Source organism: Cricetulus griseus (genome assembly GCF_003668045.3).
Source record: "Cricetulus griseus strain 17A/GY chromosome 1 unlocalized genomic scaffold, alternate assembly CriGri-PICRH-1.0 chr1_1, whole genome shotgun sequence".
Classification (NCBI taxonomy): domain Eukaryota; kingdom Metazoa; phylum Chordata; class Mammalia; order Rodentia; family Cricetidae; genus Cricetulus; species Cricetulus griseus.
The window spans coordinates 153,433,011-153,460,716 of record NW_023276807.1 but is presented as its reverse complement, the minus strand read 5'-3'; the positions used below and the strand labels follow the sequence as shown (position 1 = coordinate 153,460,716).

Below are 27,706 nucleotides of genomic sequence, written 5' to 3'. Positions count from 1 at the left end.
ACTCTGCCTACGAGACCTTGCCCACTGTGTCTCTGTCCACAGTGTCTGTTCTTTACTAGAACTTTTATATCAGTTCTGGTTTGGTAAATACTTCTACCCCTGTGCCTTGGGCTCATCATTCTTGGCATGACAATATTGACTGAAACAACTGGGTCACTCATTCATTTTGGTGAAATACAAAGTGAACATTTTGTACTGAAAGTATTCACTTTGAAGTTTTGGGGAAAATAATAAGCTAGTGGTTTTAAATATATGACTAAAGTATAAAGCTTCTGGGTTGGGGAGGAACTTAAGCCATCAGTGGGTAGCACAGTCTGCAGTGGTCCAGTGCAAGTGTTGCTGAACAAAAGGCTAGAAACATGGTGCTTTATTCAGTATCCTCAGGTATCTCCCACAGAAGAGCCGGTGGCAGTGTGAATGTGTAAAGGCATCTAGAAGCCAGTCAGCCAATCAGCATTTATTGGGAATCTTCTATTGGTAAGACATTATGCTAGATCAAAGGGCCAAGTTCTTTTTCTCAGGAGGGTTTCACCAATTTCTGAGGTCATACAAAATCTGTCACAGGAAAATTTCTCTAAGAAACTCCTTAGGAATAGAAAGTAACTTTGTAGGTAATTTAGAGATTTTTACCCGTAGACTCAAAACAGACAATATCCAGATAACAGGCCAAAATGCCTTTAATAACAGTAAAAATAATATCAATAAAATTCAAATATATTCTAAGCAAGACAATATAGAAACATCTACTTTACAAAATAATTTACACTATTTAGTTATGATACTTGGAAGTTGTGTCTGTGAATAATCTACAAGGACATAAAGCATAAGCATGATAGTCATAATATTTGGTGGTATAATAATTTATATTGAACTAGTAAAGAAAACTAAACATTGAGTGTTTTATCTGCATAAGGTAGTCTTTCCCCAAATAGCCTCTGCAGATACTGGCCTTAGTCTTTTTTTTTTTTCATTTTCTGGATACTCAGTCCCAGAATGACAACCTCTTCTCTTCTTCATTTCCCACTTTCCTAAGCCCTATGATTTGGTAACTAGCCTGTCTTCCATTCTCCTAGAATATGCTCTTCTAACAAGGCTGTCTACTTGGAGAGGTCAGGAGAGAATTAACAACAAAAGTAGCTGCTTCAGGTGTATCATCTACAGTGATGTTTTGGCTGAGAAAAAAAATTGGAGAGTAGAATTTACAGAGTAGATTCAAAGAGGGAAGATGATGTATAGCAAGAAAATGGCATATAAACTAGGAAAAAAGAAACTTAGGAAGAAAAAGGAGTCAGAGAGGAAAGATTAATTGGCAAAAGATCAAACTTATACACTAGGAGACAGAACACAGACTGACAATGGTCAAAGATAGCTACCTCAGAATGTGAGAAGTGATGAAGGGAGAATGTTGAGGAAACACTGAAAGCTCTATCGAGAGGGGAGAAGAAAGAGAAAATTGAAGGGGAAAGAAGGAAGCAAATAATGGAGAAAAAGAACAGTAGAAGAAAAAAGTGACACAGCTAGTATTAACTAGGAAATACAATAAATAAAAGTAGCCCAAAGGAAAAGTATACAGCATTTCAGGACTGTACTAATATGCAGGCCTCTGTATGGAACACTCAACAATCTGCTAGATGTGCAAAACCAGACAACAGTGTAAGAAATTTGAGAGAAAAAGGATAAATTAGCAAGAAAGAGGGAACTGAGACAATCAGACAAATAGCTTCCAAGTTTCAAGGCAGGAATGGTCATGGCCTTCATGCTTTTTCTTAAGTGTGCACTAATTTGTTACAGTGCTGGATCCAGCCAGCCCCAAAGGCCCACTCTCACTAACTCTACCTGGGCCACTATTTCTACTGTTGGGAGGGTAAAAGACTTAGGAATCATCAAGGTCAGATAATCAAGTCTCAGGGAGCAAAGTTATAGAATCATTGACATAGGATTGCTAGTTGTTTTCATGGCCCAAGAATGCTCAGTTGAAGTTATCCCTAAGCCTGAAGCAGTAAACAGCCTTGTACTTGGTCCTCTTGACTTGTTCCTTGGAAAGCCTCAAATGTAGTGTGTTCATCTGCATTCAGTTGATCTATATTTATACTTTTAGAATGTTCCCTAGTAGCTAACCCAACCGAAGTGTTAGGATTTTCAGTAGGTATAGAGAGAGCACCATTAAGCAGGCTTTGTCTTCCATTATTAGTTGGAGGTCCAGTGCTTGAAGAGTGAAACTTTGCTAATTTGGAGCTAAAACATGGTAATTTAAGAATGGTAGGTGGTCTTTGCTGCTGCATCTCACCCTCATTTCCTTGGACTTCGCTTTGTATGCTGTCGGGGCCAGAGCCTTTATCAGGGACACCAATAATGAGCTTTTCAGGAGTAAGTTCAGCAGTCCTTTCATTGAGCTGGCTGCCTTCAAAAAATTGTTTCAGAACATCCCTCCGATCTCCTCCAAGGTCACTTTTAAGACAGGGCTTATTTTTTGGCTGAGGAGAGCTAGCTTCAGGAAAGGCCATAATTCCTGTCTCCAGTTGATTCTCTCCAGAATAAGGCGTGTTTCTCCTCAGAGCAGGTACAGCATCTCCAAAAGGGCTTGGGTTCGGGCTTTCTGCAGTTAGTTTATTCTCTGAGATGTTTCTTTGACTAGGTAGGATGCTTGTTGGGGAGACATTAGGTCTTGCATACTTTGTATAACTACTTTCTGTATACACAGGACTGGTTTCTTTATTCTCCCTTGGTGCAAGACCATAGGATGAAGTGTAGTCTTGTAGAGCCAGTGCATTGTCTTTATGTCCTGTGGAGCCTCCAATACAGCAGGAACCTCTCTGGCTTTGGTGAAACAAGTGTGCTTCATTTTGGCCTGATGGATAACTTTGAGGAATGAAATCTGGGAAAGCCAACTGTTCTCTGTCTGGTGGACTTAAACTAGTAATTTGTAAATCATAGTTCAAATTCTCACCTTCAAGCCATGTTGGATCTTTTGGAAGTTCGGCAGGGGAGTTAGTGGAATAAGGATGGTCCCTCTTCTGGTTTGGTGTATTAGATTTGTGTAAATTTGCTGACTGACCCCAGACATTTCTGTTGAAATATGGCTCACTTTCTTTCTGTCCCTGTGCTTGGTTCCCGTAGTCCCAAGAGGTCCATGAAGGAAAGAGAGTGCTTTCTTCTTGACCTATGGCATTATTAATATAATAATTTATGGGGTCCACAGGTGGTGCTATAGTAGGACCTGGAGTATATATGGGAAAGTTTTCAGGTGGGTTCCAGGCATAGAAGTCACTGTAAGGAAAAAGTTCCTTAGGTGGATTACCTAAGGAATAGGGAAGATAGTCCTTGGGTAGGGTTGAGGCATATTTATCACCTTCATACTGCCTAACTGTTGGGCTTCCTTTGAAGCTCAGCTCTTCATCACCCCATTTACTTTGTCCTGGAAAAGTTTCGTCTTCATTTGGATCAATTGGATCCTCTTCATTATACTGTTCTGTCTCCTTCTGGTCTAGAGAATTCATGGGGTACTGTGGATTTTCTGGTTGCCTCATAGTACTGGGAGAGTGAACTTTCTCATTCCATGTATTGCTTGTAATGTAAGGTGAGTTTTCATTAGGATAATAAGGATTGTTATAGTCATGGTAAAAAATATTTCCTCTAGAGCCATAGGAAGGATAAGGTAAAATTTCTTCCTGCCTCCCTCTATCTTCCTTTAGGGGTGGAGAGATTTCTTGGTGATTCCAGGTGTTTCTTTCAGCAGGGAAATGTTCTCTTTTAGGAGAAGGGATTTCCTTAGGGTAGGTAGGCTGGTGTGTACTATGCTTTAATTCAGTTTTCTTAGTTTCTGATTCAAACGGGGTTCTTCTTGGCTCTAAAGCAATTCCTTTGGGCCGATTCTGGTTTTGGATTTGTATTTTGGGACTTGGCACTCTTCTGGAATCTTGTGGGAAGTAGGAGTTTTCTTGTTGATCAAAAGAATTAAAATTTGGGTTTACCCTGCTACCCTCAGGGTGAGGCAAATTATAATTTGGTTTGTTAATTCCATATTGTTGAGAGCTTCTCCAGGGGCTGGCTCTATCTTTCGTAGGAGTGACTGTTCTTTCTTTTTGACCTAGTGACTTTTCCTTTGGATTTTGAGTTTTTACATTGTGGCTATCAGTAACCTGTTTAGGACCCACTGAGGCCATATTGGTTCCCCCAGGGTATTTATTTGAGGCAGCATTGTTTCTCACAGATGGTTTATTCGAGGCTACATTTGTTCTCACAAATGGTTTATTTGAAGCAGCATTGGTTCCTATAGATGGTTTACTTGCTGCTGGATTGGTTCCCATGAAGGGTTTATTTGAGGCCTGATTGGTTCCCACAAAGGGTTTATTTGGGGCTGGATTGTTTCCCACAAAGGGTTTATTTGAGGCTGCGTTGGTCCCCATGAAGGGTTTAATTGAAGCTGGATTGGTTCCCATGAAAGGTTTATTTAAGGCAGGATTGGATCCCACGAAGGGTTTATTTAAGGCCTGATTGGTTCCCACAAAAGGTTTATTTGGGGCCGGATTGGTTCCCACAAAGGGTTTATTTGGGGCCGGATTGGTTCCCTCAAAGGGTTTATTTGAGGCGGGATTGGTTCCCGCAAAGGGTTTATTTGAGGCGGGATTGGTTCCCACAAAGGGTTTATTTGGCCCGGAGGATTTTCTTCCAAAATTTACTGGATTTCCTGCAGAGTTGGGATAATTGACTCTTGAAGTAGGAGGGGAAGGTTTTCGGTAAGTTGGATTTCCTGGACGAGTAGTTTGTTTGCCTTCCCAAGCAAAGGAATTCCACTGAGGACCCCTTTGTGGATTTTGGTACCCAGGTCCGTTCTGTCTGGGCTCCATGGTACCAGTGGTTTGCCATTGTCTTCCTGAAGGAGAGTTTCGCATATTTGGATAAGGATAATTCTCGTAAATATTTGGCTTACTTGGTCTCCACGGAATTTGGTTTCTTGATACTCCTTGGCCTGAAACATTTACTTTTGGGAGAGGGAAGACACCGTTTTGGACTGTAGGGTTGTTCCCAGCATTCGGCCCAGGGCCCCTGTTCCCTACTGGGCTAGTGTCATTTCCTCCTTGACTCCCTCCAGGAATTGACTGAGTGGAGTTAGCCTCTGGCACAGTTGAGTTAGTGGCAGCCTCTGGAGGTGGTTCGTCTGGGGGTGGGTCCTCTGGTTTAGGAGGATCTTTTTCTTTGGGTTTCTCATAGTCTTCAAACATTTCTTCTGAATAATAAGGACGTCCACCAAAGCCGTGATAGCCATAATATGCATAGTAAGGATTCTGTAGGAAAGAAGACAGAAAAGGAGAATCATTCTCTGTTTCCTTCTATGGTGTTGCTTGGAATTGCTTAGTGTAACAGGGAAATCTCCCATACAGGCTTCTCTTACCACTACAGCCTACACTTTCCTTCTAGAAGGTTGACTCCTCCATTCTGCCCTCTGTATGCTGAGTGTTTTCTCTAGCCTTTAGGTGCAGATAGGGTTAAAACACTTTTTTGATCTAGGATCTCAGGCTCTTACTCTTGACTCAGGCCCCGACTTTGTGAAAACCCTCATGCTTGAGCCTCCTGAGTGCTGTGACACACGAGCCACCATGTCCCCATGTCCAGGTTAATGTTATTTTTCTTAAAATTGTATCTGGTTATTAGATACAATTGAGGCAGTATTTTGTCATACAGATTGGCCTGTAACTTGCTATGTAGATCACTCTAGCTTTTTTTTTTTTTTGGTTTTTTTCGAGACAGGGTTTCTCTGTGGCTTTGGAGGCTGCCCTGGAACTAGCTCTTGTAGACCAGGCTTGTCTCGAACTCACAGAGATCCACCTGCCTCTGCCTCCCGAGTGCTGGGATTAAAGGTGTGCGCCACCACCACCACCGGGCTGATCACTCTAGCTTTAAGCTTGCTGTTATCCCCCTGCCTTAGGCTTCAGAGTGCTGGGATTACAGGTAGGACATCACGATTTCAGTGTCTGCTTTTGTTTCCATCCTTCTCCTCTTCATTTCTGTGTTCTCATTTTACATACCTATGTTGTTGAGGAATCAGTTACTTTCCAGAACTTTGAATATGGATACATGCTTTTACCTCAGAAAGGTAAAGCCTGTCCCTCAGTTCTCTAAGGTCCAGTCAGTAAGGTTCCAGACTGTTCTAACTTAATGAACTAATAACTAGGTTCTTCTCCTCACAGAGGTCATTCTCAATATTGCACATATAAGGGACATTTACTACTCTCAAATCCAGTGCCCCCAGTTTCTTCTTTCTCTCCTATTTTCCCAGACAATTAATTACCAAATCCAAACATTGTATCTAAATTTTCATCCTTGTCCTGTTTTCTTTTATGCCTATCACTCCCAAAATATTGTAACTTTCTTACTGGCGACTGTGTGTATAATCTTACCAGATTTTCCCAGATTTTCCTTTGTTAGCCCCATCAGAGTAGGAGAAACTGGAGTGCGTTTCCGAGAATGATAACATATTCCTTTTTAAATTTTTGTTTAAAGTTACCTTTAGCTTGAAGGATAAACTCTAAATCCTTTAGCATAACATGGAAAGCAGTATGTTTTGTGCAAGACAGATGTGGCTTGCAGTCTCTTTTTACCACTTTCAGTGCCATGACTATTGACTAAGTTCACTTTGTTCACTTGTGATATGGAGATAATAATAATAGAATAGTAGAAACTACACAGTTTGTCATGAAAGTCAAATGATAATATATGTATATATTATATATGTCTTCATAGCTGAAAATTACATCTACTGTTATTTCTCTGAGTGTTTGCACATGGCTTCTTCCTATCTAACCTTTTCTCACCTACACACTCATTCTTCCCAGCACACTTGATTTATCCTTGAAGACTCAGCTTGAGTACCATAGTTGTGCTCTGATAGCCCTTAGCAGAGTTAGGCTTACAATTTGCTCCTGGGCATGTGCAGCAATATAGCCTTCTGTTGTAATCATCATTACAGTGAATTTTAGTTGCTTATTTTTTGGGGTCATCCTACTTGATTTCTCTATGTGAAGATTTTGAGTAAAAATACTCTTTTTGATATTCTCTAGAACAGTGGGGAATGCTCAATAATTTCAATGAAATGAATAACCTATATGGTTTTTTTAGACACATATGTATCATTTAGGTTAATTTTTCCTCCTGTACTGGTGATTAAACCCATGGTTTAGGCATGGTAGTTAAGTATTCTACCACTGAGCTATATCCCCAGACCTTGTTTTTCTTTAAAAAACTAATAGAGGAGAAAATAGCTTTATTTTCATTTGGGATAGAGATGATGAAATAGATAGGCGAGAAAATATTTTTAGTATCATACAAGAAATTGAACAGTGTTACCAAGAGGTAGAATACAGATTTAGTGCCAGTATTAATGCCTGGATTATTCTGTTTTACTTAATAATGTTGTTTATAAAAACCTGAAGTTCTAGTTCCTAGGTGAAGTTGTATACAATGATCTGCATTACTCCTATTTGGGTATTTTGTAGTTTTTTTTTTTTTGGTTTTTGTTTTTCAAGACAGGATTTCTCTGTGTAGCTTTGGAGTTTTCCTGGAACAATGCTCTCAAAGAGCTCTGCCTGCCTCTGCCTCCCAAGTGCTGGGATTAAAGGCGTGCACCACCAATGCCTGGCTTTACAGTGATTTTTAAAAAAAGCATCCTGTGTTATCATTGAAACCATAATTCCACCATCATTATTTTAATAACACCTTGTTCCTTTCTCCTCCAGAAAAGGCATTGATTTCTGCTTTCACTGAGTGCATATCACATATTTAGGGGAAAGTCTAGGGATAGACTCACAACCACTAAAATAGTTTATTTGATGACATACTCTTGATAACACACTAAGAATTTGTTGGGTATATTTGATTACTTTCTTGGAGTATACTAAAAAAGATATATTATCATAAGACTTAAGTTTGGTCCAGTTTACTCTGTAACGGAAGTGGAAAAATTGAATAGTAATTTACCTTCTCAGTATTTCAGTATTTGTACAATGAAATATTTAGATGATAATGCAATTTCTTGTGAAGGGAATAGTCTAAGATGATCTTAATTTCTTTCTGTTTATGCTGTCTAGTTCACCAATCAACTTTGCAAAGAGGCTAATAGTTTTCATAGCAAATATGTGAGCAATCTTTCAATACATGTAGGAAATAATGCACCATTTAAGTGGTGCAGGGCTTAGAAGCAAGTCCATGCATCTGTCTCCTGTGCTGAGACTATAGGCATTCACTGCTATGCCCAACAATGTATCAAATTTATTTAGATTGCTGGCTTGATTAAGTGATTATCTCACTTAAAAAATCTTAGGAACTTGAGTTAAAGAAGTTTTTCATGATAGATTTCAAGTGCTCATGACACTGGATTAAATGACAGCATCTGATAGATTGTAAATCCTAACTTGAGTGATAGCATCACTCCTACTTACTCCTTCTTCATTGCTGAATTGTGGACGTCCAAATGCTGGTGGTGGTCCTCTCTGAAAGATGAAAAGCACAATGAACACGGGAAGAAATTACTTCCTTTTCCTTTCTTCTTTTCCTTTGTGTTTTAAGACAGGGTCTTGCTTTATAGCACATACATTGCTTTATATTATGTAGCTGGGCTGGCTTGAGTTCATGGAAGCCTCAGCCTTCTGAGCAGTGGGATTACAGATGAGCACTACTAGGCTTGGCTAGAAATGTGTATGTTCTGTACATGTGTGGAGGCCAGAGGTTCATGTCAGATGTCTTTACCTTATTTTTTTGAGATAGGCTCTCTCATTGAACCTAGAGTTCACTGGTTGGTTAGAGTGGCTGAGCCAGCTCCTGTCTCCTCTTCCCAGTACTGGGGTTAACAGGTGTGCATACCACTTTTTTCCAATGTGAGTTCTGGGTATCTGTACTCGAGTTTTCATGCTTTCACAGCAAGCACTTTACCCATTGAGCTCTCTCCTTAGCCCTGGAAACCACTTTCTATGAACGCATTTGTTTGTAAGAATGGAGGTGTGTTAAAATGATTTATTACTAATGATGTGTTAGTGCTGTGAACTTTGTGCTCTTGGGGCATTAGACTCACTATCTACCTATTGATACTTCTGATCCATTAGTGAGTAATATTTTTATAAGGCTTCAATAGGATCCTAGGGTATCTCAGTAAAAAATACCCACATGCCTTAACAATCGCCTTGCCCCACTATCTCAGACAGATATATTAATATTTGAATGGTAGTGGGCTCCAACTATCTGTATTAGAACACACAACAATATGAGATTACATAGTGATATTTAATATGCTTTTTTATGTTTAAAGTTAATTTTCTTAACAAAATTTGAAGGCTCACACAAGAAAAGTAAAGACTTCCCATGTAAGTCAAACTCAAGATTATAAAAATGATCATATTATTAAAAGCTATTTGTATATCCAATTCAATCTCCATCAAAATTCCAATTATATCTTTTGCAGAAATAGCAAAAAATTCTAAAATTTATGTGAAAGCACAAAAGACTCAAATAACTAGAAGAATTCTAAACAGAAAGAGACATCCTGATGATATCATAATACCTGATACTTCTTGGTATACAGAACTATAGTAACCAAGCTAGTGTGACATATATACAAAAACAGACATGTAGGCCAGTAGAATGGAAAACCAAACCCAGAAATAAACCCACATAGCTACAAACACATAATTTTCTACAAAGGTTTAAAAAACATACATTGGGAAAAAAGACAGCTTCTGTAACAAGTGGTGCTGGTAAAACTGTATATGCACCTGTAAAAGATTTAAACTAAATCTGTATCTCTCACCTTACACCAAAACCAACTCAAATGGAACAAAAGCTTAAATATAAGACCTGTAGCTTTGAAGCTAATTAAGGAAAACTGAGGTAAAACACTTCAAGATGGTAGCATAGGTAAGATTTTCTGATAGACTCCATTAGCATAGTAAAGACTCCCAAGAATTGACAAATAGGAGGATAACAGAGCATTAAAGGGCTTATACAAAGGATACAATCACCAGAGTAAAGAGATAGTCTGCAGAATGAGAAGGAATTGTTGCCAGCTGTACTTAAGGGGTAAATATGTAGACTATAGAAAGAACTGCAAAAACTGAACCGTAAAAGAAATAGTAAATGGTCTGATGAAGTGAAGAGACAGTTATCAAAAGAAGAAATGCAATTGGCCCATGAACTTTTGAGAAAGTATTGGATGCTTTTAACTATCAGAGAATTAAAAATTAAAATTAATTTAAAATTCTATCTCAACACAGTCTGAATGGTTAGCATTCCTGCAAATAAATGTTAAGAAATGCTGTCAAGGAAGTGTGGAAAGAGGAATCCTAGAAACTTTAGTGGTAGTATAGAGTGACAGTCACTATGGATGTTAGTGTGGAAGTTACTCACAACACTAAAAACAGAACGACCTGTTTGACCCAGTTGTGCCTCTTCTGGACTTTCTTGTGAAAGACTCTTAAGTTAGCACACTACAGAAATACTTGAATATCTTTGTTTGTAAACTGCATTATTCACAATGACTAACACGTGGAACCAGTCTAAATATCCGTTAACAGATGAATGGATAAAGAAAATGTACATTTACACAAGGAATTTCAATTAGTCATAAATGAAATAATGACATTTTCAGGAAACAGATATAACTGGAAATCATTATGTTAAGCAAAAGAAGTTAGAATTTAATAGAAAAATGCTGTTTTCTGTTAATTGTGGACTCCAGATTGTTTGTGTGTATCTGTGCTTATGTGTGTGCTTGTGCAGCTCAGTAAAGTAGGAGGACCATGAGAAGGGATGAAGAGATCTTACAGGACACAAGAGGGGTGGGGGAAGAGAGTAATGAAATATGCCTGTCATGAAAGAAAAAGCAGGAACTTTTGGGAGCAAGAAGGGGACCATCAAGAGAGGAGCCAAAGAAGAGAAGAAGCAGTGGGTGAGGAGGATAAATAAGAAAAAAGAAAATGACACATATGTGTGGAAGTGCTATTATGAGGGAGCTAAATTGGTAAAGCACTTCCCATGCAAGCCTGAGGACCCTAGTTCACATTCCCAGTCCCCCCAAAAGCTGGGTATGGTACTATGCATCTGTAATTCTAGGGTTGGGGAGGCAGAGGTGGGCAGATCCCAGGAAATGGTTGCCAGCTAGCTAGCCAAAGACATGAAGTCCAGATTCCATAAGAGACTACCTCTAAGATAAGGTAGAGAGTGAGTGAGGAAGACAGTGTCCATTAGCCTCTGTCCTCACATACGTACATGGACATAGACATTTGCACACACCTACACAGACACAGACACAGACACAGACACAGACACAGACACAGACACAGACACAGACACAGAGTCCAGGTTCCATAAAAGACTCTACCTCTAAGATAAGGCAGAGAGTGACTGAGGAAGACAGTGACCATCAGCCTCTGTCCTCCACATACATGTGTAGACACATACATCCACACACATGTGCATACACCTATACAGACAAACAGACAGTGCCACAACAGAATCACTGTTTTGTATACTAATATCAAAAGTTAAAAAGAGTACATTAAATTAAAAAAATATAAAAGCTCAGGAATAGTTACAAAGTAGCAATGTTTTGAAAAGCAGTTTTTGTTTCTCTTCAAGAGGTTGATGTAGATGAGATTAGTAGTCATTTTAATATGAAAATCATGTTGCTTTTAAGCAATTTACCTGGGACTGCCTATGTTTCCTTACTTAAATGTGGCCAATAAAAAATGCCACCCTTCAGGGAAAAAACAATGTAAGGAGTGAATTGTTCTTAATTCCAAACCTTTTTGGTCAGAGAATTATAATCAAGAAAAACCTGTTTCATAGCCAAATGAATAGTCATTGAATGCTGCTTGATGATTAGCTGTTTTCAACAGCTTGTCCTTACTCAGCAGTTATCAACCTGTGGGTCTTGACCCCTTTTGGGGGGGGGTTCAAACAAACCTTTTACAGGGGTCACTTAAGGCCATCAGAAAACACAGATATTTACATTACAACTCATTAACAGTAGAAAATGACAGTTATGAAGTAGCAATGAAAATGATTTTCTGGTTGGGGTCAGCACAACATAGGGAGCTTTATTAAAGGGTGGCAGCGTTAGGAAGGTTGAGAGCCACTCACTGCCTTTACTATTATTTTAGTTAAAAAAGCTAAATATTATGTTTAATGTTATTAATTTTAAACTTTAAGGACTCTGAGAATTCAGTATTTTGCAATTCTTTTTAATGACATATCTCTTGCTAGAAAAAAAGATATAAAGAGATCATAATAAGGGATACTCCCTGAGACACAGGGGGTTGGCCTAGGCCCTATCCCAAAGAATATGACAGTTTGAAGACCCCCCCTATGGAAGGCCTCACCCTCCCTGGGGAGCAGAAAGGGTATGGGATAGGTAGGGTGTTAGTTGGGGGCGGGGCAGGGGAGGAGGGGAGGGAGAGGGACCTGGGATTGACATGTAAAATAATTTTCTTTGTAATAAAAAGGGGGAAAAAGAGATCATAATATAATCATGACTTGCTTCTTAGTTTTAAACTCTGTCTTGTGTCAGTTTTGCTATTATATTAAAGTATGATATTCATTGAAGGTATTATGATCTTTTATGTAAGAGGATTATAGCACAACCATTTAAAATTAATTTGCTAACTTATGTTATTAGATGCATGGGATGCCTTCCTTTTCTGAATAGAAATGGAGAAAGAGTAGATGGGGCAGGTAGAGGGGAGGTGGGGGGCACTCAGAGGAGAGGAGGGAAGAAAAACTGTGGCCAGTATGTAAAATAAATAAATAAAATTTAAAAATTTATGTTATTAGTAGTGGTAATTTAGGCCCTGTTCATTTTACCAACTGGTTTGAAAATTTTACTTAATTTTTCAAAAAAAATACGTTTCTAAATAACTACTAACTTGATTTTGTTTCATACTCTGTACTGACAGGTATATTTACAGTATATGAACTTGTAGTAGTCTTACATGTCACATACTAATATATAGAAAATTCTTACCTGTGGAATTGGCCAGGGTGGTTGTTGATAGGGGTAAAGCCCATTGCCAAATGGTGGGAATGGCTAGAAAGAAACACAAGTTAGAGTTACTTGGTAGTGAGATTGAAAATGAGAAGTGAAAGAAATTGATAATTATTTGAAAACTGAAGACTGCTTATATTTTTGTTTGTATTAAACCTCTCTTTCCTACTTCCTACTCTCTCTTTCTCCTCCGACCTCCCTCAACTTCCCCCCCCCGAATATTTTGGGTGTAGATGATGGTAATAGTCAGTATAAGTAAATACTGTACTCAAGCAGTAGTAGATTCTGGAACTCGTTTAGATCTCACATGACTATGCATTATTGTTATTCCCATTGAGAAGATGAACTGAGGTTCAGAGAAGTTAGTGGCCCCAAAAGGCAGAGGTGTGACTAAAACCAGTATTCAAATCCAGGGGTGTGCTTGTGATAATAAATAACCAGAAGTTGCTATTTCTGAAGTTCTGTACAGCAGGAGTTCTAAGCAACCATGTGTACGTTTTGGGAGTCATACAGCTTGGCATGAACCTTTAGGCCAAACTTGGCAAGCCACATAGTTATAGAACTGTCTTTTGATTATAAATGGCTTCTAGAAGCATGAGCACTCAGAAGGAACAACATGACCCAGACGTCAATCCTTTGTTCCAACCACAAGCCCACTTACCTAAGCAACCTCCTTCTTCCCACCACTCACCAAGGTAACCCTTCCTCTCCCCATCACCCATGAACTTTTTACCCTGCCAATATCCTCTTTCTATAGTTTTCTAACATCCTGCTTAAACTAACACCTGGCTCTTGGCCTCTTCTCCCCTTCCCCTTTATCCCGTACTACTGACTATATAAGCTAGCCTGGAAAAAAAATAAAATAAAATTTGCCACTTGATCAGAATCCTGTCTTGTGGTCATTCTCTCGCATCTCTTGTCCCCATTCACCTCCCTGGACTTCTTGCTCTAGGTTGCTGTCCTGCCGGTCGGGACAACTACATGTACGTATTCTTGTCTTATATTATGACTACACTTGAGTCATCTAGCAGTATTGAAAGTAGTGGCATGTTCAGAAGAATATTACATATCATTACAGCATAGGTTTGGAAATGCTTCAGAAGCCATTTGATTTGCTTATGGAGAAACAAGTCTAGAAAGCTGAGGAGACTTCCTCAACATTGTATGACCAATGAAGGCTGGTGTAGAATTTGACCTTTCTTTCCTGACTCGTCTGCTAGTATTCATGAGACTCTGAATTATATTTTATTTTCTTTTAATTTTAAAGATTTTCTCACCACATAACCAAGTGGCCTTTTAGTCATGTTCCCACCTCAGCCTTCATATTGCTGGAATCATAGGCATGTCCCACAATTCACAGATTGATTCTGTGTTTTAAAAGGATCTTTATGGCAACAATATTTTTATAATTTTGAACTAAATAATACTGGAAATGACCTGTCAGGCAACTTCTGATAAATGTCAAAATTAACTGTCATATTCTTACACAATAATACTTGTACTGGATTTTGGAGGAAGTATGGATGCTGGAAAGGTATGGACTTCCAAATGTCCTTTAAGGCATTTTTAAGCCTCTGACATAAAAGTTTTCTAGTCAAGCCTCACCTGAGGTGGCTGGGCTTCCTCTTTGGCCCGTGCTGCTTCATTTGGTGGTTCCTTTGAAGGCTGCTTTTGTGGTTGTGGCTCTTGTGGATTTGTCTGGTTGGGTTTGGCGGTCTCCTGGGTTTGATCAGTCTTGCTTGGGAAATTGGGCATTGGGGGTTGATTCCATCCATTGGGTACTGGCTGAGGCCACATGGGCATCTGGTATGGAGGGTATGGTGGAGGCATGTGTGGAGGCATTTGCAAACCATTTCCATACGGGCCCATATGCATCATCTGCAAGAGTAGCAAAGACAGTAGCGTCAAATGAGAGCCAGGGTCCAGACTCTTCTCACCTTCTAAACATAAGCTTCCAAAACTAAGTCAAAAAGCTTAAAAATCCAATGGAATCTGATTCTAAGATCTTTAATGAAAACTTTATTACATTTCTCTTACTGGATGAGACTTCAGCTTTCTAGAAAGCCTGTCAAACTAATAAAAAAGCAGATGCAATAAGAATTTCAGTTTAAGCCAGGGAGTTGGTGGCACATGCCTTTAATCCCAGAACTAGAGAGGCGGAGGCAGATGGATCTCTGTGAGTTCAAGACCAGCCTGGTCTACAAGAGCTAGTTCCAGGACAGCCTCCAAAGCCACAGAGAAACCCTGGCTCAGGGGAAAAAAAAGAATTTCAGTTTAAGAGGTTGATAGGCTGGATGATGGCTTAATGGGCAAAGTGCTTGCCACCTGAATATGGGAACCTGAGTTTGTATCACTTGAAACCATGCATGTAAAGGTGGGCACAGTAGTATGATTCTATAATCCCAATGCTCCTATGGTAAAATGGGAAATGGAGACAATAGAATCCTTGGACACTCATGGCCAGCTAGTCTGATACATGCAGTGCAAACAACAAAGAGAAACATTGTCGCAAGAAAGGTGGTAGGCAAAGACTGATGCCCTAAGTTGTTCTCTGACCTTTATACACATGCACACACATTGTATATATACACACACACCACAACACACACACCACACACCACACACACACACACACACACACACACACACAGAGAGAGAGAGAGAGAGAGGAGAGAGAGAGAGAGAGAGAGAGAGAGAGAGAGAGAGAGAGAGAGAGAGAGAGAGAGAGAATAATCTTCCTGTCTTTGAAATCCAGAGGGTAGAGATTTTTTTTTTTTTTTTTTGGCAGGGAGGATGTACCACCACACCAAGCAAGAGAATTTTGTTTTTCTAACTGTATATTGTTTTATGGAAAATTATGTCAAATTCAAAACCAATGTGACTTGCTATATACAAGGCAGATAGAAAGAGAAAATAAAATAAAACAAAACAATCAAACCCAAATAATATTCCAAAACCAACCAAACAACAAACACACAAAACCCTCAAAACAGATGCAAGATTTTGCATTGGTGAAAATGTCAACTCATAGACACCAAAACAGTAAGAAAAGCTGGACCAACAGGAAGTTTAGGAGGAGAACATTGATTATGATGACTTTAGGTAAAGACTTTGCAGGACAATTACTGAATGGAGAGGATTAAGACAAATTGATGAAGTCTGTAACAATGCCACAAAAGTACAAAGTGACTCATGATTTTGAACAATTACACAATTTTGTCAGAAGATCAGCTGGCACTCATGGTTTAGTTTGTTCTAAGATTTAGCATACACACCAGGCATGGTGGTACATTCCTTTAATCTTAGAACTCAGGAGTCTGAGGCAGACAGATCTTTGAGTTCCAGGACAGCTGGGGCTACACAGAGAAACCCTGTCTCAAAACCAAACCAAACCAGACCAAAACAAAACTATCAGCATACAGTTCCACCACAAGAATAACCAATGTTCACTCCAGAAAAATAAAAATAAAACAAATTTCACAATTTTAGTATTGTTTAAGAGAACAGGAATAGGATTGTTTCTTCTAATAGTATTTACTATACTAGTTTGGTTGTCATTACTGTGGAAATATCTCCTGTAAGCTCTGGTCAAAACCAAGTGTTTTAAGACATAAAGAATGTTTGTAATTAGTAGATTGTTTATTTATAGATAAAACACCATAAAAATGAATAAGGAGAAGGAGGCAAGTGAAATGATTTGTTGTAATGGTTATCTTGTAACTAAGACACATGGACAGTGATTAGCATTGCCAAAAGTTAAGACAAACATGACACCAATTCTGGATATAAACATGAAAAAAGCATCAGAAGTAATATAAAGAATAACTTACAGGTGGGGCATTCATAAAGTTGAATTGATTATATCGCATCATCTGAAATGAAAGGGTTTCATTAATGAGGCACAGAATGAAAAACTTTTATTCAATCAATTCACAAAGCATAAGAAATGAGTATAGGATCCAAAGGCCTTTTGTGAATTCTCTGCTTTTAAAATTTGTATTTATTTATTAAAATGTTCTAGAGTATATAAATTTTTAAATATATATATATATATATATATATATAGTTTTAAAAAATTTAGACATTTAATATGCCTGCATATGTGTCTGTGTATCACTGAGAGTGTCTGGTGCCCACAGAGGTCAGAGAAGGGTGTTGGACTCCTTGGCACTGGGGTTACAGGTTACAATTAATGTGGGTGCTGGGAATCAAATCTCTATTCTCTGGGACAATATCAGTACTCTTAACTACTGAGCCATCTCTCCAGCCCCATATGCACAGTTTTTCGTATGTGTTCTTCTGTGTGCATATGGAAGCCAACCCTGCAGATAATGTTCCATAGGAACTATCTACCTTCTCCTTTGAGACAGAGCTTCAATGCTGTCTGGGACTCCTGATTAGGGTAGGCTGGCCAGTCAATGAGCTCCAGGAATCCTCCTGTTTCCACTCCCCAGTGCTGTGACTGTAGGTGTGTCAGCAAATTCAGCTTTTTACTGGGGCTCTGGGGGTCAAACTCAGGTTTTCATGCTTGCACAGCAAGCTCTTAACCAACTGAGCCCCTGAGCTTCTGAATTTGAAGTCAGACTTCATATTTAATTAATATAGAATAACAGAAAATAAACATAATTTACTTTTGAAGATTTTGAATGGTCTGTTTATTTGGAGTTCAGGATTTGAGAACAAGATAATTCCATGGTAAAGATAGCTGTTTTGCTGGGTGTGGTGTTATACACCTCTAATCCAAGCACGTTTAGAGGCAGGTGGATCTATGTGAATTAGAGGCAAGCCAGGTCTACATAGTGAGTTTCATGACAGCCAGGGCTCCATAATTGAGAGACTCTGTCCCCAACCCCCCCAAAAAAACCTAAACAAGCAAACATGTAAAGTTTCCTGTTTCTATTATATATGGAATTTGACTAATGATAACTAGTTTGAATTATGTTAAAGTTACACATAAATATTTACTTTCTAATACTCCCAGGTACGAATGGCTCTTTATTAATGGACAAAAATGACCCCAAAGCTAACAACTCAACTTTAAGATTCAATGGGGGAGAATAATTTTGCTTAGATTTGAATGTGAGACTTTTAATTTTGTCTCTTCATAAGAAATTTTTATATTCTAAAAAATATCAACAATCTGGCACACATCTCTTTCAGTACAGAGTGGAATACATACCTCTTCACTTTTACTGCTAAATCCAGGCATTCGGGGCATTGGCATCTGGAACTGAGGGAGAAATGCAGAGCCTTAGCTGAAGTAACCTGTCAGTTATCCCAAGAGTAGTGCAGCAACAGAATACAAAGAAAATGTCCAACATAAGAAGGAAACACTCACAGGCATGGCAGCAGAGTTACCAAGAAGACCCAGCAAAACCAGGAAAATCTCCATTTTTACATTTGGTACCTAGAATAGAAAACTGAATATTATTTTGAGACAGCAAAATGATTATGCTTTGAGTACTCTGCAGTTAGTTAGGGACTAGTTTATGGGTACTCTACAGTTAGGGATGACCTTCTTTACTAGTATATCAAGGAGAGTTCAGAAATGTGTGTGTGTGTGTGTGTGTGTGTGTGTGTGTGTGTGTGTGTGTGTGTAGATAGGAGAAGAGTGGGAGAAGGGGGCACAGAGAGGAATGAGGGGATATTTTAAGAGTTTATAACCTGAAAAACCATAGTATTTATGATTCTTAGTGTCCCCTTGCCAAGTTGGCTTAGAAGGGCATAGTAAGGTCCAACCATACCTATTGTACATGTCCTTGGTTTCAATGATGTACACTTCAAAAATAAGGACTTGGAAGTTTTCTAAGATACTGTTCCCAACATTGCATTATATAGAAATATTAACATTCTAGTTAAATAAATTGTAGAATTTCACAGGGTTATTTTTCCTCTGTATTTCTATTATTGTTATGGCTTGACCTTTAAGGATGCACTTTTGCTCTAGAGCTTGTCATGAAAAAATAAGAATGAAGAGATAGAAATGGGCATTTTGTCTCTTTCTTAGAGAAGTAACTCTCTGAAGCTAGTATGTTCAGTGTAGGTTTCAAAGCCACAAGGAAGTGAAAAGAGAGTGGGTAGAGGATCTCCTTTCTCACTGTCTCTAATATTGTGGATCAAGGCTTTTGGGAAGCTTTGGGTGTTCATCTCATTCAGTTACCAATTTCATCTTTATAATAGTCACAGTGACTCTAGATTGTATACTCATGCAGGCAGACATATCATTTTATTTTGTGGGCATAAAAATGTGAATTATTTTCTATTTTGCTAAACTATCAAATTATGTTGGGTATCTTTTAATGTCCCTGCTGTCTCAAAAAGAATGGAACTGAATAATAGTTTCAACTTATTTTTTGACTTGAGACTAATACTCAGTGGCTGATATTAAGTGCAACCACTGTAAATCTTTACATCTGCCACATTATCTTACATATTTAAGTGAGGTTTTATCTTCTCAAGAGCACTCAATAACCTTATAGATTAAAAGAACAGGTAATAGAAAATTAGTGGAATACTCACCAAGTTACATGGCTTTGGAAGAGCGGTTGGATTTCTGCACTGAAGCAGCAACATGTTCTCACCAAAATTTTCATAAGCCTTTTGGGAAAAATAAGGAATTTTGCATGAGAAGAAACTCAAATTTGGAAACAGAGCAAATAAATTAAATGAATAGCAAAGCATCACCTCTAAGGCAGCCCATGGCATGCTAATTATTTTATCCAACCGTACCCTTATTAGAGGGTCCTCAAAATCGAGCTTAATCTTCGGTGCTTTAAGATTAGGATGATGGCTAAATCAGAGAGAAAATGAGATAGGCATCGTATTTTGAGATACTTATAGTGCACTGTTGACAAAACTTCTTTATGGGAAAATGTACAAGGGTATAGTGTTAAAGGAAGAAAACCTATAAGAGAAAGAAACACCAGATAAACCAAGGAGTTTAAGCTTTTATCAAAAGATAAGTCTACAAAAGTGATTTAGAAACAACATGGAACACAGTAGGAAAGCTAACAAACATTCATAAATAAAGTCATTATTTGGCACTATACAATATATATGTTGACAATGTTTGATACTTACCCAATGCCACTGAGAAGCTGCACTATATAAAAAGTAAACTTGAACTTTGTTAACCTGTCTTTGAAATATGTTCTTACTAGTCTATGGTGGAAATGACTACAAACTGCTGAAGCCAAAGAAAGCCAAGGAGCAAGACACATTTATTTCTTAATAATAAAACAAAAATTCTTCAAGAAGGTGTCATGTTCAGTACCCAAAAGACTTAACATAAAAAGATCCCTCCTTGTCAGGAGGCTTGATGGCAGGATCACATTTAAGCACTGTTGTAGACATGCACAACCAATCAGCTTTGAGGAAAATGGTTTTGCCATCACAAGAGTTTAAAGTAAAAAAAATCGAGTGCACAATTTATACTGTGTTATTATAGGAGCTGTGGAATGAAGTCTCTTATTATCTATAATAACAGCTCAGAAAAACAAGCTTACAGCAGTAAGATTTAGAAGGTGCTTTCCTTATGAATTTGGGCTTTGAAGTAAAGAAACTTCATTTATACAAATATATTTTGGGAACAAAAGTGACTATTAACTATATGCTACTGACATAAACCACTGGCCACCTTCAAAAGGTGGAATGATATAGATCTAGTTGATATATGGTTAATATATAATTAAACTGGAATGTTTTATCTGTGATCAACTTAGTTATTTGGTGTGTATTATATAAAAGCCTAGAGTATAGTTCCTTTTAAAACTCAGATGTAGCTTAGTTGTTTGGGATTTAGGATTTTAGGGGAGCTGGCCAGAATGGCAAGTAGCTCCCAGATGTTTAGGATAATGTAACTTTGGAAAAACTGTAGTTGACAAATTCATTTAGTGTGGTTGTTTGTTTGTTGATTTTTCTGCAACCTGACTTTTCATGATAAAGACTTCACTTCTAAATGAATCCAATTGTGCTTCTTCCCAATAAGAGTGAGGGTAGCATTCTTGGTTGATCTGGGGTGCTCTGGTCCTTTTATGTCTTCCTAAGGGAACATGTTTGTCATGGTGTGCTTGCTTAGTTTAATGCTAGCATTTAAAAACTGAGAAGGACTGAATTTGCTGCCTAAAGCTGTCTCCTACTTTTTACTCTTGTGTCCACCCAGTGGTTGCACATGTGCTGTTCTTAGGCACGGGAAGTGTAGTGTCTCTTCTTGAGCTGTACAACACTGAAGTTTTCAGAGCCCCTATTTCCAAAGTTTAGTGCTACAGAGAATAAGGTGGTGTTAGAATAATAGTCATTAGGTAAGATAGAAATGTTTTTCAATCTGCCTCCTGAGTGCTGGCATTAAAGTTCATGTCATCATGCCCCATTGACCTAGGTTTTAAGTTACTGGGAGCAGAAGTCTTTTGGTTTCTTACTCTTTGATATGGTAAAAAAAACACTAGGTTTTAAGTTATTGGACTGAAGTTTAAACTTATTATTACAAATTATCTGTCTGCTTGTCTGTTGAGTAAGATGGAGGTAATACTAAATGGCTCCTAAGTGTCTTTCCAAGACTAAATGAAACAATATGCAATACAATTAATACTCAGTGACTGACTCCGAAATAGTCAAGGCACTTTTGTGGGGTGTGTGTTAATTTTTAATGATTTACTAATGACTTAGGAGTATTACAGTTACAGTTTTCAAGTAAATCCTTTCCGGAGTACAGCTATCAAGTTGAATATCTGTGGCTTGTTTTTACAGGTAGAGTACGTAGGATTAGTAAATGAAGCATGTTGTACTCCATCTTGGTGTCAAATACTGTTTCTGCATCCAACATATTGTTTTCTCTCTGAAGCTATCCAGATCTCACTAAGTGCGAAAACACCCTTATAATAGGAAGAAGATGAAGAGGAGGAAGAGGAAGAAGAGGAAAAAGAAGGGTGGTTCTTCCTAGATCTCTCACCGATCAAGTGGTGAGTAGTGCTCTTTGTCAGCTATTATGAACATCTACATTACAAACCCTGGCTTAGGTGCCCACAATTATTCACAAGTTATTAGGATGGGAAATGTACTTGGTAGTAGGTTCAAATTTTGACTTCTAAAATTTACATGTTTTAAAGTCTTGGTCCACTGGTTTAATCCTCTTAAGCCTCAGTTTTCTCAATTGTAAAACAAGGGATAATAAATTTTAGTAGTTTTCATGGGTATTTGAAATAATATTTGAACATCTAGTTTAAATAAATATAATATGTAAAAATGTTACCTTGTTACTAATTACTTTTATTATTGTTTTTCAGTAGTTGCTTTATTACTAATCACTGACATATTTCTAAATATTTTTGAGTAATATTTCTCCTTACTATGATTACTTATTTATCAAAACAAAACAGCATCTGGGCATGACAGTGCATGTCTCTTATTCAGCACTAAGGGGGAGAATGTAGGAGGAATATCATGAGTTTGAAGCCAAACTTGGCTAGACAGTGAGGTTGTATCTCAACAAATAATCGAACAAAGCAAACAAACAAATAAACAAATAGAATAAACTACCACTACCGCCATCACAACAAGAAACCTCTAAAAGGACAGCTAAGGATCCATGCAGCAGTTCAGATTTTGTCCTATTTAAATTCAGCATTTGGTTCACAAGGAGGAACATGGCCTAGGGAAACCGGGACTAACTGCTGGAAGGTGGTTATTTATTTGGACCGCCCTCAAAGGTAGTAGTTACTTTGTGGAGCTCTGAGCAATCAACTCTCTTATGTATATATATTCATGATCAGCTTTAAGAAGATCAGTGTGTTTGCCATATTCTCTGTCTGAGAGACAATGTAACCCAATGCCCAAGGTCACAGGACTTGGGATTGGATGTACTGAGTGTTGAAAGCAGCACTTGAGTCAACGAGCATCCCCCATGGAGTGGGTATTTCTTTACTTCCTAACAGTTCATGAGTGGTTGTGATGCCGTCTCATTATGGAAGTAATATTCTTGATCACTTTTCCATATTTTTGATGTACTTTATTTATTCATTTGCTATAAAAATCTGGAATACTATGGGTTTCCCATTCACACCAATTGTTAGGATGCTTAAATGAACAGTGGATATAGGACATGAGAATTCTAAATTAGTAAAACTTTAAGATATCTCTTAAGAAAAAGAATGGAAACTATGTAAGAAACTAAATACATGTTTTTAGTAATACACTTTTATTTTGAATTTATGTTTTGATAAAAGAAATATGGCAAATTTTAAGGAGGCAACAAGCAGAACAAATACTATAAAATGTGGAAAAACACTTTTTCTAATGTCAGGAGGCACCTCCGTAATGCCATGTGATCTGGACACTTCAACCTCATTTCCTCTTTACTGGTTTCTAGTGTCAGCTTGCTGCATCTTTAGCTTACATGCCAACTGAATAGGTATTGAGAATTGGGTAGAAGGACCATTGCTGCTGGAACTTTTCCTGTGTAAAGACAGATGGCCAGCAGTGTTAGAACTGTATACTGAAGGTGGCTGAAAAATCACAAAGGTATGTTTTACTAAACCCAAACTCCATGTCCCCTACCTAGCTCAGCTACCTCAGAATGCCCATGGCCATTGCAGCACTATTTGATTCTGGAAGAATCATGAGGCAACGTGGAAATTAACTAATTTCAGGGAAATTTTATGAGATTTTTATGCCTGCCTTCTGATTCTCTTATTGCTATCTCTGTTCTGTCTGATAAACTTTTGAGAGTAGAAATACAAAACTTTTAATTGAAAGAAGAAAATAGTGACAACAAATGTCATAAATGCTCACCTCTCAGTGAAAGTAGCTTGGGATGTATGAAAACATGAACTTCGTGCTAGGCACTGCTTAGTGCCTTACACAACTTATTTAGTATTCATAAAAACACTGCTAAATATGCACTGTGATCCACCGCCCGAATGTTACTGTTGAAAAAATGCAATCCTAATGAAGTTAAATAGCTTGCCCAAGGCTTAATACTGTAATTTGGAGCAGATCTATTTGCACTTAACCATTTCAATTAGTTTGTGTATGTGTGTGTGTGTGTGTGTGTGTGTGTGTGTGTGTGTATGTATGTGTGTGTGTGTTTCAAATATACATAGACAGTGCATGTATTTTTAAGTGTGGTTGTCAGGATATAAGCTCCAGTGTTATGTAAAGATTTTCTAGATAGAAGTGCAGTGGGCTGTGAACTTACATGAAATGAATCTGTAAAATCTCATTTCTAAATACTGACATTAATTAAGAGTGTTCAAAAAACCCAATGTCATGGCAAATGAAAAAGTGAAAGCTTTGCTTTTCTTGACAACAGAAGACAAAACTGTTAGTATTGGGGGTATGTTGTGTGCCAGGCAAGACAAATCAACTTCTAAATGAACAGTTAGAGAAGACTAGATGATGGAGTAGGTCAAAGCTCATTTAGTCTTTTACGTCATCTCTTCCTAGACAACACCTAATCACTTTTTTTTTTCAGAAATGCTTGCATTTCTACAGACTGTCTACATTCAAAGGACACATACATTCCAAGCTCCCTTCCATATACAAGGACAATTTACTTGCAAACCTATTTATGGATTTTGTATTATACCAATGTCCACCAAAATTTATCCATCCATTCACAGAGAATGGCTATTATAAATCCACCTTCACTAAGTATGTTTGACTTAAATTTTTGTAGACCAGACTTACTGTACTTTGCTCATAGCTGAGAAGTAAGTAGAAACTGGGGTTCTGGATATTCCAGATATGAAGAGGTTAGGATGCACAGGGAACGAGTTTGCTGTATGAACTGTCAGCCTCCACTTCTTTCTTGCTATGAAATCTTCATCACAGGTCTATGCAAACACAGACTTGAGGGACAGCACCAGAGTTGGGAACTTCAAGTGTCAGTAGCACGGATTTTCCACTTTTGGCCTTATTTTGGTTCTTCCTTGCTCTGATGACAAGATTGTTCTGAGTACACCAGCAATGCAACATCTGCACACCTACAAGACACATAGGTACACAATTCAATTGAACCATCAAAGGTCCAGTAACTGGAAAAACAGCTGAGACTTTAGAGAAGTGAACATTTTTCTTTTGGTGTGTGTTTTCATTTTGTTTATGTGTATGTGTCTGTGTGAGCATATGCCATGAGTATATGGGTAATGGAAGAAGCCAAAAGAGGGCTTGGGATCCTAGAGTGAGTGCTGGAGTCGAACTGGGGTCCTCTAGAAGCAACCACCTCTCTTAACTGCTGAGCCATCTCTTCTTCAGCCTCATCATTCAGTAAGATTTTAAAGAAAGGGTTTTCCCATAATCTTTATTGTAAGGCTTTCTGAAGATAGGAAATGATTTAAAAGATAATGAATGCTTTTAGTTTTTATGGAGCTTGTTTCTAAATAAGTAAAAGACTCTTCCATGAAGAAAGACACTAGGTGACAAAACAGAAACTTGAAGTCATAAAGATTCATGCCCTGGGCCGGGCGTTGGTGGCGCATGCCTTTAATCCCAGTACTCGGGAGGCAGAGGCAGGTGGATCTCTGTGAGTACGAGGCCAGACTGGTCTCCAGAGCGAGTGCCAGAATAGGCTCCAAAGCTACACAGAGAAACCCTGTCTCGAAAAACCAAAAAACAAACAAAGTAAAACAAAACAAAACCAAAAAAGCCCCAAATTCATGCCCTGGGCCCTCCAGTTCCATATGTCCGAAGTCTTGTATGTTTGAAGTCTTGGGGTAGTCCTTAGCTCCTCTTTTCATTCTCAGATGATCCGGTAATAAAGATGGACACAGAATGAGATCACATTACACATCCCCATCCCTGGTGTCTCTACAGCATTGCATTACTGACACCTCTGTTTCTTGCCCCTCCTTAGCATCTTCTCAAACCTAATGATACTTAAAAAATATAAGTTGTTTCATAGTTCTCTTCCAGTGGCTTGAAGTCAGTCCTTGTAGTTCCCATAGAGCCTTTCATGATCTGAGTCTATTCCCCTGGTCTCCAGCCCTTAAACTAGATTCCTTCTCTGCACGAGCCACATAGGCCTTACTGCTCTATATGGACCATACCAGACTCACTTCTGACCTGGGACTCTCAGTTCTTCATGCAAATGCCCCCTTGTCAAGAAACCACATGTCTTCCTTCCTGTATTACTTTTCTCCATCTTACCCACTACCAGTACACAAATGCTTTCTAATTTAAATTTTGTTGTCTTTTTACCACAATGTAAGCTCTATAAAGGCAGGACAGTTTGCTTGTCATGCCCTGTATCTCTAGCACCTGGAACAAAATAGGTAGCCAAGAAATATGTATGCAATTAAGTAAAACATGGCAATTAGATTCTCTTATTGAATAGATAAGGGGACTAAGGTCTAGAGAGATGAATTGATGAACTTTTTATTTTTTTAAGACAGGGTCTCATGATATAGCTATGGCTGGCCTGAGACTTGATATTTACAGAGGCCAGCCCGTTCTCTGCCTTCTGAGTGCTGGCATTAAATTATGCACCACCATACATGGATGAGTTGATTATCTGTAGTATCTACTATTGGTTAAAGTTAGATTTATAGGTGTTGATTTTCAGTGTATTGTGGATTTTCCACATGAATTTTGTTTTGTGCTAATCTTTTTAAACTTTCTTTTTATTTATTCTTTGTATCTTTTACATCATCCATCTCAATCCCATTCATTTCCCATCCCTGTGTATCTGCCCTCTGCTCTTGAAACCCCCTAATAAAATTTAATAGAAAAGAGAAAAAAAAACAGGGAAAAATCTTTTCATAGAAATTTTAGTGTGCATCATGCAGTAAGCTGTTTTGCCCATGTATCTTTACTTGCAAGTGTTCATTGCAGAGAGTCATTGGTCTGGTTTGAGAACTCTGGTTTCTGCTACACTATCAATGCTGGGCCCTCACTGAGACTCCTCTTGGAAAACCTGCTGTTTCCCTGTGTCTTGAAGATCCTGCAGCTTTGAGTCTGCAGGACTGGTCCCTTCATGTGTTCTAGAAGCCACAGATTGGGTAGATGTTGGGGTGGGCCAACACATAACCCTGGTCCTGGCCCTGGTAGTTGCAGGGTTGGTCAGCTCACCAGCTCTCTTGTCCTCACCACCACATGAGCTCTCCTACATTACCTTTAGTAAATTCTGATGGGGGGGGTCAGTTCTCCTGCTTTCATGTCCTCAGGGTTGGATCTCCCACAGCTACACCTTCAGGGCCAGGTCCACTTTGTTGCCTAGGCATAGGGTAGGGGCCACACTCCTGAGTGCTACAGCAGATGAGGGGCTGAGCTAGTTCTCCCACCTGAGGTCTTATAACCACAGGGCAAGCTCTCAGGCATTGATGGGCAGGGTGGAGTATAGGGGCACATCTCTCTCCTGCCCATGCTGCCACATGACAGGTGAGTAATGGGAGTAGCTCTACCATGCTCACAAAATTGGGACCAGCTCACCCGTCGTCTGCCAATGGGGTTGGTTCTATTGTGCTACTCAGGCTAGATGCAGGGCCTGCTCTCCCAAGTGTTGCAGTTGGTGACAGGCAGGGATAGCTTTCTCACCCTTCTGACCTCAGGGCTAGCTTTCCTACCTGCCTCAGGCATTGATGGCGGGGTATCACTTCCCTGCCCATGCAGCCTCGTGACAGATGAGTAATAGGGACACTCCTTCCATGGTTTTGAGTTCATCTTAACAACTGAGTTCATATTTCACAT

At 38.6% G+C, this 27,706-nt stretch overlaps 1 protein-coding gene and 1 long non-coding RNA gene across 3 annotated transcripts in view; one reads left to right on the top strand and one right to left on the bottom strand.

Moving 5' to 3' along the window:
- The window catches only part of LOC118239640, a 29,417-nt gene extending 7,433 nt beyond the window's left edge, over window positions 1–21,984 (top strand). The window contains exon 3 of the long non-coding RNA XR_004772323.1: window positions 21,867–21,984. This is a non-coding gene — a long non-coding RNA (uncharacterized LOC118239640). The remainder of the gene's footprint in view (window positions 1–21,866) is intronic.
- On the bottom strand, window positions 1,986–19,600 carry Enam (enamelin). 2 transcript variants are annotated; one of them, XM_035452484.1, is made up of 9 exons: window positions 19,547–19,600; window positions 18,366–18,434; window positions 18,207–18,251; window positions 16,858–16,899; window positions 14,633–14,905; window positions 13,007–13,069; window positions 8,436–8,486; window positions 4,643–5,285; window positions 1,986–4,180 (listed from the first exon to the last, which is right to left on the bottom strand). In XM_035452484.1, the coding sequence occupies exons 1-9, from the start codon at window positions 19,598–19,600 to the stop codon at window positions 1,986–1,988; spliced, it is 3,435 nt and encodes a 1,144-aa protein (XP_035308375.1). The 2 variants fall into 2 exon arrangements, with proteins under 2 accessions (XP_035308375.1, XP_035308374.1); XM_035452483.1 differs by having other exon boundaries at window positions 1,986–5,285; window positions 18,207–18,257.
- Window positions 21,985–27,706: the final 5,722 nt, after the last annotated feature.

Excerpts from the sequence above, each read along its gene's own strand:
- Enam (XM_035452483.1), bottom strand. The coding sequence starts at position 19,600 with ATGTTGCTGCTTCAGTGCAGAAATCCAACCGCTCTTCCAAAGCCATGT. Across the intron at positions 13,070-14,632 it reads AGGAAGCCCAGCCACCTCAG|CCATTCCCACCATTTGGCAA; the intron begins GTGAGGCTTGAC and ends GTTTCTTTCTAG. Across the intron at positions 5,286-8,435 it reads AATTCAGCAATGAAGAAGGA|AATCCTTACTATGCATATTA; the intron begins GTAAGTAGGAGT and ends TCTTTCCTACAG.